Consider the following 14161-nt stretch of genomic DNA (forward strand, 5'->3'; position numbering starts at 1 on the left):
TTATCCGTATGTATTTTTGTTCTATGTTATCTTATTCGAATTCAGTCAATTTTTTATCTAGTCTGTGCTGGTGTAGTGTTTTTATCGTCTAGTCTCGAATTTAAATTTATCCCTGTTTAGTTTGATTGGTTCTATATCTCTTGAATATTTCTCTTATTAATAGTTTGTGCTCATTATTTATTACCTTGTACCATTTTTTTAAAACCACTAGACGCTCTTAGCAATTGTCATTTTAGAAATGATAGATCGGTTAATGCATCCAGCTGTTATTGTAAATTTCCTTCCTCGGTGCTTTTTTGTTCCAATTATATTTGCTTTTGAAACTACCTGAAGCAGAAGATATTCTAAAACAGTTACCTGTATATTCCTTCGGCTCCGGCAGGTCCTAAAGTCCTTTTTTTTTGCTTACATCAACCTTATTTTTAATCAGAACCCTAGACTATATCATGGAAAACATACTGCATGAGGTTGACGAGTTCTATACTTTGGATTTCTCCTTTAGATAAATCAATCTATAAGAGAAATCAAAAGTATAGAATTCCACAAAGACAGGGATTCACTCAAGTTTCCTTTAACGTTTTCTATTGAGAAAGTTATAATATGCAATATCATATTATTGAACCGATTTTTTCAAACGTAACTCTTTTGTACCTTTTTCAATCAATATCAACAGGCCTAATAATTCATCATTACCATTACTCATTGAAAGAGATGAATGTGAAAACAGCATGAGGAATTTTTTAATAAAAAGCATGAATTGTAAACAATATTGTTTGTTCGTTTAATCAACATCAATTAAACTAAAAACTTTGTGTGATATTTGTATTGAAAGTAATTTTTTCTCTACCTAAAATTCCACACGAGCAGTTAAGGGTTTTTGGATTTAGCGTTGCCATTTTTGTTAAATATGGATTATCTTTTGTATTTAATAAATTATCTAAATCGTTCATAACAATTTCAAAATTCAAAATCAATAAATTATCCCTTCCTTACTCAATAAGTTGACAAGGATAGAGTAAAAGGAATAATTAGAGAAATAAGGAGACTTGGCACTTACAGTAATTTGAAGTCCTGTCCTGTCCGATGAACGTAGATTTCGTGCTGTAGTATTAAAATACTAGCCGGTTTTTCTTTTCGCACTATGCGGTAAAAAAACGGGACCGCACAAATCCTACTGACTGCGCCAGTTATATTTTCGATGTCCGAAAATTTATTTTTAAAAGTTTATCAAACTCAAAATTGCAATATTACTACAAAGTTGAATGAATTGTAGTTAATTCGCTTGTGAAATTAATTCTGTTCATTCTACGTTGTAAAAATCTTGTAATTTTGATTTTAATAAATTTTTAAAAATAAATTTTCGGACATCAAAAATATAACTCACGCTTCGTTCTTTTCGCAAATTTTTCAGTCACAAAATAAAATGTTACTTTTAACAGCTATGTTTTTTTAATAAAAAAAGGCCATTCTTATTAATAATTATTGTTTATTAATCATTATTCTACACATTCGTCGACAATACATCGAGTTTCACAAACTTTTTGATAATAATAAGAAGAATCCTTTCTTGTTCTTGTTCTATTTGGATCATTCATATCTACATAAACCAGGCCGAATTTTTGCCTAAAAAGTATACACCAGATAAAGTTTATTTTAAAAAAAGTTAGTGATATAGAGAATTTTTTATAGCGTGCGATGACAAGTTCTAGATTAAAAATTTGGTTATTAATGTGTAGCTTATTTCAGTTCCGACAATCCCTTCTCGCTTATTAAGCATTTGTTGTTATAAATTAACAATTACATACAAAATAAATGAAACCACCACATTGAGCGATGAACAGAAAAATCCATCGAGTATTACAAACCGGCGTTTTTTTTTTCAAGCTCCTTAATATTTATACGTTATCTATCTATGTACTTTGTTCTCTCTCCATTTTCTCATCAAAGTATTTGTTTATCTTTGTCCTTCTTTTTGTTTTCGAACCAACTGAAGATAAACATAGGTTTCACACCGTATCTGTCATAAATATTTATTAGAAAAATCCAAAATGAGAATCACAGCTGATGAAGAAGTAGACGACATTCACAACAAAAGATGAACCAAACACACGACTCGAAAACGTGAAATACGGTTTCTAGATGATCAATGATGGTTATCTGATTCTTAGTAAACAACTTCTAGAGGTGTAGTCGATAAGAGGAATAGTTATACTTACGTATATCCGTTCATCCATTCAAAATTATCTATCAAACTCCAAACATTATAACCGAATACTTTCACCCCATCGTAATCCATAGCATCTTTTACGTTACTCAAGTATTCCTAAAATTGTTAGTTGATTATTCATAAGTGTTTGGAAATCCTTATTTTAATCGATAAATTTTTGTCGCAGTACATACAAGTTTTGAGATGTACTTTTTAGTCTATTTTTATCAAAACGAATCGTTTTTTTTATCTGGCGGGGAGTTTCCTGAAACAGGTCGTATCACAACAAACATCTTCTCTTCAATAACCAATTTTTTGCCTCGTGTGTAATGCTCCATGCTAATATTTGTCATAAATTCATCATGAAGGTTTTCTCTCGCACATCTTTCATAATTTTTTTACTTACTATCACTTTCGTTTTATATTTGTCTTTAATATCTTTTTCGGAATAATTTGTCTGGTTTCATTCCTATGATAATCAGTTCGAAACAATATGTAAAAATTAATTCCTCGATTACTTATATCTTTATCAAATTGTACATATTATTTTAAACTTATTTTCATAAAAAAGATACGTAAAATCAAAAGAAATTATAATGAAGAGTGTTAGTGAAATGGAACGCAACTAAATTAGTTTCTTTTTAAGTCTGAAGTTTTTATACTGTTAGGTTGTAGCCACGCTTTTCATAAAATAAAACCTTTGTGATAATAAAAATTTAATTCCGTACCACAACTACGTAATATTCTTTTATTCTAGCTGAGCGTGGTTCCGAAGTGGTACCGTTGGTGAAATATCAAAACATCAATCAGAAAAATTGTCGTTGCAATTTGAATTTGAGATTAAACAAAAAGGTTCACGTCTACAGTTGAAAATTACATATTTTTGGTGAAATCCTGTCAGATGGTTTCAAATATGTTTAATTTAGAGAAACCGGTTGGAAGAGAAAACTTCGCGATATGGAAATTCAGTATGAAGGAGTATTTAGAATACGAAGACCTATGGTGCTGTGTTGAACGATGATAAACCTGTAGATGCAAGTATTGACGTGAAAACGAAGTCAAAGCTGATATTGTTTTTGGATCCATAAAATTACGAACATGTTCAGGAATGCAAAACTACAAAACAAGTATGGGAAATTTTACAAAGGGCATTTGATGACAATGGCTTAACGGGAGGAGTGAGTCTACATAAAGATCTGATAAATACTACACTGGAGTCGAGCTATAGTGTTGAAGACTCTATGTTAGTAATATAATAAACACTGCGTAACATTGGATGTGATGTCAATGATGAGTGGCTTGGCACTTTGATGTTAGCAGGCTTACCAGAGGAGTATAAGTCTGTGCTAATGGGGTTAGAGAGTTCTGGTATTCTGACGCAGTTAAATCTAAACTCATTCAAGAGATTGATATATCAAAGTCAACTGCTTCCTACATAAACACCAAGAAAACAAGAAATAGTCCCCAAAGGAACCCAGATGCTTCAATTGTAATAAGAGTGATCATTTTGCTAAATATTGTAAACAGCAAAGAAACAATCTGCAAGCAAAGCAGAGAGCTCCTGTAGCAGCTTTTTCAGCGACCATCAAGGAAAACATCAAAGATGATGCATGGTTTAGCTGTGAAGAAAGTTGATTGTATAAACATACATATAAGCCAAGATAATGTGATACAAGTCAGTAATATTTTGGAAAATGGGCATAAGGTCACATTTAATAACATGGGATGTGAAATTCAAAATGGTAAAGATAAAATGGTGTGCACTGCAACATTGAACAACAAGTTATACATCTTGGATACCAGTAAAGAAGTGGATCATTTAATTTAAAATTCTCAAAATTGTCATAATGCTGAACTGTTGCATCTGCGAATGGGCAATTTGAATATTTCAGATATGAAGAAGCTGCCTGGTTGTACAGATGTTATGACTCTGAGTCAGGAGCCAAGTAATATCACATGCACTCATTACGTATGGAAGGTAGGCAAGCAAATGTTGGTTCTAGAGCTAATACATTCCGACTTGTGTGGCCCTATGGAAAATACATCATTTGGAGGTATGAAATACTTTATTACTTACATTGATGACTTCTCAGTAATGTTCCATGTTTTTTTTCTCAAAGATATTCTTTTAAAAATTATATAAAAAGATCCAAGAAATTAAAAGTTTTAAAAAAGTTTAACTTACTCGTAAATAATTTGTTCTGATTGGATCATCCAATTGACCTGTAGCATCGGAGTATCCATTTTCTGTTATTAACATATCGGGATCAAAATACTCATTTTTCAACCATTTCAGTAATTTTCTGATTCCCCAAGGTACAATCTACAACAAAAAAAGTCTCCAAGTTATAACTTAATCTCTGTAAGTCCTTAGAGAACTCTCCAAAAAGTAATAGAATATCTAGAAGTTTCGTTACAGATCTAAAATATTAACTACGTAAAGTTATTTTCCTCAATTATCACATTTCCTTTTAAGACCAAGACGAACAAACTGTACTACACCTAATCAAATCTGGAGTCTTCCCAAGATAGTTTATTTGGTCCACTATTTTTGCACAAGACACGGCCGTCTTAACAAATCATATCATCACAAATACCTCAAAATATCTTCAGAATAGAAATATAGCTATAGCATTTACATAGTAATTAATATAAACAAATGGACTCAAACATTTACAAATCTTAGAAACAGTTAACCCACCAGGAAGTTGCAAAACACCTAAGTATCTTGACAGTAGATTTACTTACATATAATCACCAAAAGGAAGCAGTTAGATTTACGGCATACAATTGTGGGGTACAACTTCAAATTCTAACATAGAAATAATTGATAGGTTTCAATACAAAGTACTGCGCTGTATACCAAAACCCCTCTGGAATGCATTTATTGCCACAGGGACAAAGGTTATCGATTGCCCTTGACTATGGTTTATAAGTCAAATAATGGATATTTTACGTACAAGTCATATTGCTTTAAAATAAATGGGAGTTGAAAAACAACTAAGAGGAATGCCCACAAGCATTTATGAAGATGGTAACACCATGATTATCGAATTAGAGTAGCGAATTTGCGTAGCTATAGAATACAATTTTGATCTCTAAGTATTTATGAAACATAAGGTACCTTCAACCACGGTGACGCTGCCGATGGCCAATCATCTGGTTGATAAGTGTAAACTCCAGTATCTTTGGTTGTATCCGGTTGTCCGATTTCAGGTTCTGGAATAGCTCTTACCATACTTGTAGTATAGGTGTTAAGGGAGAAAAAATCGTTTGTTCCTTTTATATATTCAATTTCTTCTGCTGTAAATTCTGGAAGACGTGACTGATTGTAACCCTCCAATTTGCTTCTGTACGCTATGCGAGTTTTCATTATTTCGGGCCAGTCGCCGTAATATAATGGGTGAGCAAAAAATCCCCACTAGAAAAATCACATTTTAATAAATCGTAAAATTAGAGGCAAAAACACACCATACTTTAGAGTTCGGAAGGATTTTCCGACTTATAATTTTGTTATAAAGAAGATTTTCCAGATCAATTTCACACTTTAAATGGAATTTTTTTATATATATGTTTTTTAATTTTGGTTTTAAATCGATTTCTCATAGGAATAATTATTGGAGTAATCAAATTACTTTGGACACTTACACTAAATTGCAACATAGTTTCAGCGGCGGTTATATCTTCGGTACTATTCGTTTCTGGTTCGTACCAATTTAAATTTAGTACCATTGAAAGTTTACCTAAAATTTTAAGTGCAAAAATAGATTACTCTTCTAAGAAACGTATCTTTTGAAATAAGAATTCCCAAAATGGAATATATCGAGAACTTGAAGTCGAAATGAGCTTCCCAGGTAATCATCTAGGTGTAAAAAATTAACTCAAATTGTCATTTGTGTTACGAGTTTCCAGTTTTTATAAGATTTACTGATAGTGCAATAATTTGATTTTCAAAAATAACCAATAATGCCAAGTCGAAACTCCTGATTTATTAATATATACAAGTTTGTACTCTTACTGTAAGTTCTTTTGTAATTTGAAATCATTTGAAGGCTGAATAATAACACAAGCATCTGCTAATTTATTTTAAGAGATCACAAACTGATTACATAGTTAAATAAAATGATTGAAAAAGAATTTACAAAGCGCCTACTAACCACACATTTCTATAATAACAAAAAACGTTGTAATATATCACTTTTTCCAGTTAGTTGAGAAAAGATGATCAGTTACCTGTGTTTCCTTTTTTTAATGAGATAACAAACTTTTTGAAAAGAATTTACAAATAAACGACGAAATGTTTATTTGGGTACGCCTGTATATTAAAGGTCGCTGGCTTCCAAGGAATACTCGCTTAGCATGGTTTTTAAATCTGTAATGGCATTTTTAAAAGATCTAATTGGAGAACAGAAACGGAAACTCTTGTGACATTTGTACTATAGTCTATTTCAGAAAGGTGTAGAGTAATAAAATGGGGAATTTCGTCCACTTCGCCTATGGCACATTATTTTCAGTGTTTGTGAATGGATAACAATAGGCTAAACCCATATATTGACTCCAACCCGGGTGGTACTACCTGTACTTGATAAAAAGGTGGAAAGTGGCTTAAATATTCGTTGGAACACTCTTTGGTCCCTTTGCATACCTAATGAGATTTTATTATTCTATACCTTTCTGAAATAAACTATAAAAACCTAGCATATTTGAATGGAAACGTGTAACTGAGCGTCCTAATGTAGCTAATGCAAGGTTGTAGCAGATTATGTACGTTGGAATCGAACCATCACAGTCTCAGCAATCCGGACTCACTTTAGCACGTATGATCGGTTCTTTTCCAGTAACACAATACGGCGTAGACTTAATGGTCTACGACACCAGAAAGAGTACCAAGTTACTTCCCAGACTTAGCTTTTACCTAAGTGGCGCGCGTTCTTTGTTCGGTCGAAACCAAATATAGTTTAATTGGTCTTTCCATATCAAAGAGGAATAATATAATGTTTTGAGGAGACATAATGCCTAGTCCCATTCCAAATACCATATAAGAGATAGAAATGCTCTAAACATTATTGAGCAAATTCTTTATCCCCTTTGGAATGAAACTGGAACAAATTTCATTTTCATGGATGACAATGCTAGGCCCCATCGCACGGAAAGTGTACAAAATGCACTAGACATTCATAATATTCAGAGCTCACCGTAGCCAGCAAATTCGTTAGACATGAATCCCATTCTCATTCATGTGGGATTTGGTGTCACGAGCAATCTTTAATAGAATTAATCGTCCTACTACTCTGTTGGAGTTCATACTCTCGGACCAAGAAGGATGGAGTTATATCCCTTTGAAGTCCTTATTGTTTCCATGAATCGGTACTCCAAAACAGAGTACATACTAAATATCCATAGAGTGATCTTATTGTAGATTTAATATTCTGATGTTCATATTCATATAGACTTTTTGAATTAAAATAAAAGTGTCTCACTCTAACAAGCATAAGGGGCTCAAGAATTTTGGCAATGTGGCAATATATATAAATATATATATATATATATATATATATATATATATATATATATAGATATATATATATATATATATATATATATATATATATATTTTTAAAGATAATCAAACCTTTCTTTTTGGAACACATCACCTTATCCTAATATAATTGAAATTTAAATTCCTTTTTCCCCATTAACAACAATCAATTATATGAAGGTAAATGTTGCTGTTGTTTCAGCCATCTCAATCAAATCTAATGAAAAATTTGACAACACTGTAAACACCACCAAAATATTGGTCATATTAAATTCTAACACTCACGTTGTATCAAGAATACTAAGTTCAACTTACTAAACACACTATTCACTGCTATAACTACACAAATACACAGTCTGACATACGTTTCGATAACCAATATATCTTCTTCAGAGACCAAAAGTTAACCTTAATTATTGAGACGCGTATCAGACAATGTAATCGCGAGTGTTGATTTAGTTGTAGCAGTAAACAGTGTGTTCAGTACGAATATCACCAGCGGTTTTAGAAATTCCAACTTAGTACAAACTTTACCTTGTTGTGTAGCTCTAAATTCCTCATTGTACATATGCCAAATTTTGGCGTGTGCTTTTAGTAAATTGGCTGCGCAGTTATAGGCTTTTTCCGCGCCATCCCATATACAAACTTCGTAAGGTTCGTTAAAGGTAAACCAATATTTAACATCGTCTCCGAATTCTTTAAAAGCGACTCTAGCAAAATCTGTTATCCAATCGGGAAAAGAGGGACTGTAATAACCACCTATATCGTCAAGTACTTGAGGAAGATCTCCGTGAATAATCGTGATTAATGGTTCGATGTTGTTCGCTTTTAATTCAGCTATCAAATTTTTGTAATAACCAACGCCAAGCGGATTGATGTAATCGTCGAAACCTTGAATAGAATGTTACTTGTAAAAATTGAATTTTACATTTATACTGTTGATCAATTGATATTTATCCTAACGTCACTAACAGTGAACATAATGCTATGTTTACACGCTTGCCGAAGCTTGCGTGTGTTTCATATAAGCGAGCTGTGCAGGCAAACACGGCAGACGTGGACGTTGAAGTTATATTCTTTATAAAAGCCATAGTATTGTCATTATACCCAATACTCATAATCGATACGGCGCAAGCGCTTACCACCTGTGTTCAAAAACTCACGGATCGGCGACAACCTCAAAGTCAAGCCAAACACCCCTTCACACGCTTGTGTTTGCGGATACTTTTAGAGGTTTATCAAGCTTGTAACCTCATTAGAACATTCTACATGTAAGTCATTCAGTCAATTACTTCACCTGTGTAAGATATGAATTACGAAATTTTAAATTTAAATTTTTAAATTTTTGTTTTCCTACTGTCTTTATATTTGAAAATAAAATGTCTACTGGTCGATTAGTTTACTCTGTTCAAAAGTTTTTAACAAATCTTAAATACGAGTATTTTTATCAACAATGTCGCGACCTAAAACATCGAATTTTCTCCAACGAAGCTAAGGAACAATGAAAATAAACCCACTTAATGAAAACGAGAAAAGAATCGCTTTAATATGATTCCAATACCAAAAGTGGCTTCAATTGAATGGCTGACTGATCGAAATGTGATGAAATTTCACACATAGTTTTTGGTAAGTTGCTAGTTTACAAACATCATATAAAATTCACAGCAGCGCCATCAGTGTGTCAGTCACACGACTTATTGAGCTTTTTTCGTCTATCTTATCGACTAGAAGAAGAATTATTTGACATGTCAGCCTTTTATAATTCTCGATTATTTCATCTTCCCCTTTTGTACTTATTTCTAAACTACCATCGGTTGATAACTATTTAGGAAATGGTAAAATGGTTCTGGTCCAATAATAGGGCTCACTTCTACCTGTTTTGCTAACTGATAATAACCAGATAAAGTTCATTTGATTATTTATTTCGACTGCGTTGTGTAACAACTTGTATGTCTATGCGAACCTGTTTTTATTACGTTTGTAAAATACGAAGTTCTTTCAGTGTCGATACATTTTTGAAGTAGCCAGTCATAAAAATGATTCTAATCTAAGTTTTCTGAAAATTTCGCTCAATAACTGAAAGGTTTTGCCGGTTCACGTGCACACTTTCGTGAAGTCAACAGGAATATTAATATTTGTAGAGGCTTTCTGGAAAACCACTGATAGGACTTTAACTGGCAACATTTACTTAGTCGTGTTATTTATCCGTTGATAACAAATCTTCATTAAGACCAACAATAGGATTATAGTATTTATCTGATTTATTGAAATTAATGAGTCGAAAGATAACTATGAAAAGAAGAAGAATAGTTAGGTTAGATTAACTACGTAGCTGAATAAATGAATTGGAAACAGACCATATAACAAAGATGAAGCGCTTTTTTCCTATGATGGGAGAGCTCGTAACTGGATTTGGATAAAGTTTCATCAAATGGACAGCTAAGTTGCCTGATTTAACTTCTATTGATATTTTAGTGGGGATTACTTGAAAGGCAAAGTTGTGCTACATCACTCCAAACCCTTTAAGGAAGAATCGTGACGGGAAGATGATCAAAGAATACGCTAAATCATCGCATGAATGTTAAAGGTGGACATTTTGAACAGTAAATTTATTTTTTTAGTACGAGAATTTTTTGTGTTGCATAGATAATGAAATCTTAATAAGAGCATAGGAATATTGTGTAATCTGTCAATATCTTACTTTGTTTTAATACAGGGAAGAAAAATTTTTTTATTTCTTAGTGCTTGTATCAACGTCAAAATAAAATTCGAACCACACCTGTACCTCTAAAAATTTACAGATAACATTTGATATCTGGATAACGGTAAAGTTTAGGTATAGGAAAGTATACATGAATTTTCTACCCCTGAATGCATTAAAATAGAATAAACCGGGTGGTTCTATTTAAAAAAATAATTTTATTCTATTTAAAGAAATTTGATATTTATGAAGTTAAACTTTGAACACTTTTTATACACACTCTGTAGAAAATGAAAAAATTTTCAACATAGATTCTAATACGTCTGACCTTGCTAAAAGCAAACGAACAGAAACCATTTTCATATCTTTGAGGGTATCCGCGTAAAAAAATATATTATTCAAAAAATGTGCATATTTCGAAAAAAGTTTTTAGATAAAATTCAACTTAGATTTCAAAAATATATTAATATACAAGGTATTCTATTTAAAATAACAAAGTTACAGTCACGGTAGATCCGAAAATATTTTAGTTAAAAGATTGTGTTCGAAAACACGAACGTAGAAATTTTCATGATTTTACTAAAGTATTTTGCTATATATAGATAATTTAAACTCGTCGTAGGGCACTCTGTATAGGTTAAAATAGCTAAAATGACGTTAGGGTAAATATCAATTTAATATAGTACATATATTTTTTACCATTCGGTAATATCCTTGGCCACGATATAGAAAACCTGTAATGATTGACACCGATTGCTTTTAGAAGAGCGACGTCTTCTTTATATTTATGATAAGAGTCACAGGCAATATCTGCCGTACTGTTATCTGAGATTACGGAAGGAACTATATGATTCCTTGTATCCCAAACACTTGGAGATTTTCCATCTTCATTCCATGCGCCTAGAAAAACATATCATTTTTTTTAAACCGCCTTTATATATTGAAGTATATCTGTTAGATCGATGCTATTCCAATTTTGTGGTTATTTAGATGATCCTTTGATAGCTGAAAAGATTTTTATGATAATAAGAATATATTACCTTCTATCTGAAATGCGGCCGTTGCACAACCAAAAAAAAAATCTGATGGGAACTTTTTATTATTAAGTTCAGACAAACTGAAAAAAAACATCGAGAATTGTTTATTAAACAATTTGTTGTAGTATTCTAAAAAAATATTTAATGCTTCTAAATGTTCTTGATTTTAGGTCTCTTCTGTTTTAAAATTAGTTTTTTTTAATAATCTTGATTGAAATTGAAGATATAACCCGAATAAAACTTTTAATTCCAAATACTTTTTGTAAACTTATGATCAAATACCCTCTAATCAAAAAAAGTAAAAGTAAAAATATAATTTAAATAATCAAATTTCAAAAAGTTAATAAAACAAATGTAATTAAAATATGAACGAGTTATTATAGGAATAACATTAAATTAAAGTCTTAAACATTCCCTTCTAATATTGTAATAAATCGACTCAGTGTTATGATAATGAAACAAACCTATAATATTTAGTTTATTGTTCCATTGACAGCTCATTTTTAGTATAAACAAAAAATATACGTAAAAATATGTATGTTACGCCATCTCTTTCTTAACTGAGAAAAAATATTGCAGGATACTCTAAAATAATATTTAATTCTCTTCGGCTGTAAAATGTGCCCGTACTTTGTAAATATTTTGGTAGACTGGAAGTTGGAACGTCAATTTTTTATCAACCTTTCAAAAATTATTAAACAAAAAACTAATTTTAAATCGGAAGAGGCCTAAAATCAAAAACATTATTTCTCAAATGCCTGTAAGTCCGGTTCTGCTTAGTAGACTTTTATTAAACTGGATGTTGTGTAAAAGAATTTTTGTACAGCAATACTAGAGGGCGTTGTCTCATATATTTTAAATATTGGGGTACTTAACTTCGTGAATTACCGATTATCGTATATAAAGTGCCCCTTAATTGGGTAAATTTTGAAAAATGTTATTTCTGATTAGGCATGGCGATCTGAAATTGATTAATTGAAGAATCGATTCTTCGAATCAAATAAATCGATTTTTTAAATCGATATGTTGTACTAAACCGATTCAGTGAATCGATATTACACCCTTGAAACTCGACTTTTGTCGACCCGATTTTGTTTCTTTTAGTATATCTTATATTCCAGAAGCTGTAATATACGAGGTCTGGCTATTAAATAACGTGACCGCGCGCGTAAGCGACGTCCTAGACGAGTGGGGTGAAACACGAGTAATCCGTTGGGTGTCTTGATATCTTGTCTATGCTCCCCCCAAAACGAAATTATGTGTAACGAAAAACAAGAGCAACGTATCAATCTCAAATTTCTCTTTAAATTGAAAAAAACTGAGTGCTATAAATTGTTACAAGATGCCTATGGGGACAAATCTCTATCTCCTGCGCGTGTTCTTGAGTGGTATAAGTGCTTTAGTGAGGGCCGAGAGAGCAAATCAAAATTCAATGCAATGATGATCCTTTTTTTGTCATTAACAATATCGTGATGATTGAATGGGTTCCAGAAGGTTAGACTATCAACTAGACTTACCATCTGTCAGTTTTGGTAACGCTGCGAGAACGCGTTCGTAATAAACGGCTTGGTTTTACATCAGGACAACGCACCTGTCCATAACGCGTTATCTGTGAAGCAGTATTTTGTCAGTAAACGCACTCCAGTACTCGAACAACCGCCGTACTCACCAGATTTGGCACCGTACGACTTTTTTCGTTTCTGAAGATAAAATCTGCTTTGAAAGTTACCCGATTTGAGTCGATGGAAGTGGTAAAGCAAGGGGGAGGTGGCGAGGGGAGAGGAGTATATTGAAGGGGAGCATTCGAATGTAGAATAATTTTTATAATAAAACCCTTTTTCGTCTCGTTATTCAATAGCCATACCTCGTAATCCATTCATGAGATATGATCGACGGTTTTTTAAGTTGCCCACCTGGTATATATAATATAATGTATTGCTATTCCCAGTCACTCAGTTTCAACAAAATTCATTCCACTTAAATCGGGAAGAAAGTAGCATCGTAGCGTAGGAAGGAAAATCTGTTTTTCTATCAAAAGGTTTTAGCCTAATTCAAAAAATTGACTTCATTTAAGAATAAAAATTTTTGTGATTCTAATTCTATAAAATTTATGTACCGAAAAAAATTAAACTCTCTATTTTACATACCTCAAATTGAGAAAACACAAAAATAAGATAAGTCTCAACCAAATCATGATTACTAAAATCATTCAGCAAATTAGCAAAAAACTTTATATGTTGATTGAAGTATATCTTATCGAACCACTTATTAATTAACATATCTCATTTTTTTAGATTTTTCAGATCTATTTAAAAAAATGTTTAAGTACCAACTTGATATATTTGAATATTGATAATCTTGATAATCTACTAAACAATTAAATATAAATGCGAAATAAACTCTCGAAATTGTGGAGGATTTCCAAAAAAGTTTTTGAACCGAAAAACAATCTCACAAAATATATTTGTACCATGTAGATATTCTCATGGACTACATACACATTTACATAATCTCTTATTATTTCAACTTCTTCGATTTCTTCCTGGTTCTCTTCCTCGTACTACACACTCCGCCATTGTTGACATTCAGGCGTCGGTCGGCGTTGTGCTACAGCCACATAAACATGTCCGCCATTATTGATGCTCCCGCAAAGTTTGATTCGTTTTCTACAGGCTGAA

At 32.1% G+C, this 14161-nt stretch overlaps 1 protein-coding gene across 1 annotated transcript; it reads right to left on the reverse strand.

Annotated features, from left to right (window-relative positions):
- Positions 1-1466: 1466 nt before the first annotated feature.
- LOC130453148 (myrosinase 1-like) lies at positions 1467-13762 on the reverse strand. Its single transcript, XM_056792759.1, has 9 exons — positions 13631-13762; positions 11487-11563; positions 11146-11346; positions 8280-8636; positions 5855-5949; positions 5331-5627; positions 4392-4529; positions 2217-2323; positions 1467-1623 (listed from the first exon to the last, which is right to left on the reverse strand). Exons 1-9 carry the CDS (start codon positions 13690-13692, stop codon positions 1497-1499), a joined length of 1461 nt encoding a protein of 486 aa, XP_056648737.1. The 5' UTR covers positions 13693-13762; the 3' UTR covers positions 1467-1496.
- Positions 13763-14161: the final 399 nt, after the last annotated feature.

The sequence above is a fragment of the Diorhabda sublineata genome, chromosome 1 (genome assembly GCF_026230105.1).
Source record: "Diorhabda sublineata isolate icDioSubl1.1 chromosome 1, icDioSubl1.1, whole genome shotgun sequence".
Taxonomy (NCBI): Eukaryota; Metazoa; Arthropoda; class Insecta; order Coleoptera; family Chrysomelidae; genus Diorhabda; species Diorhabda sublineata.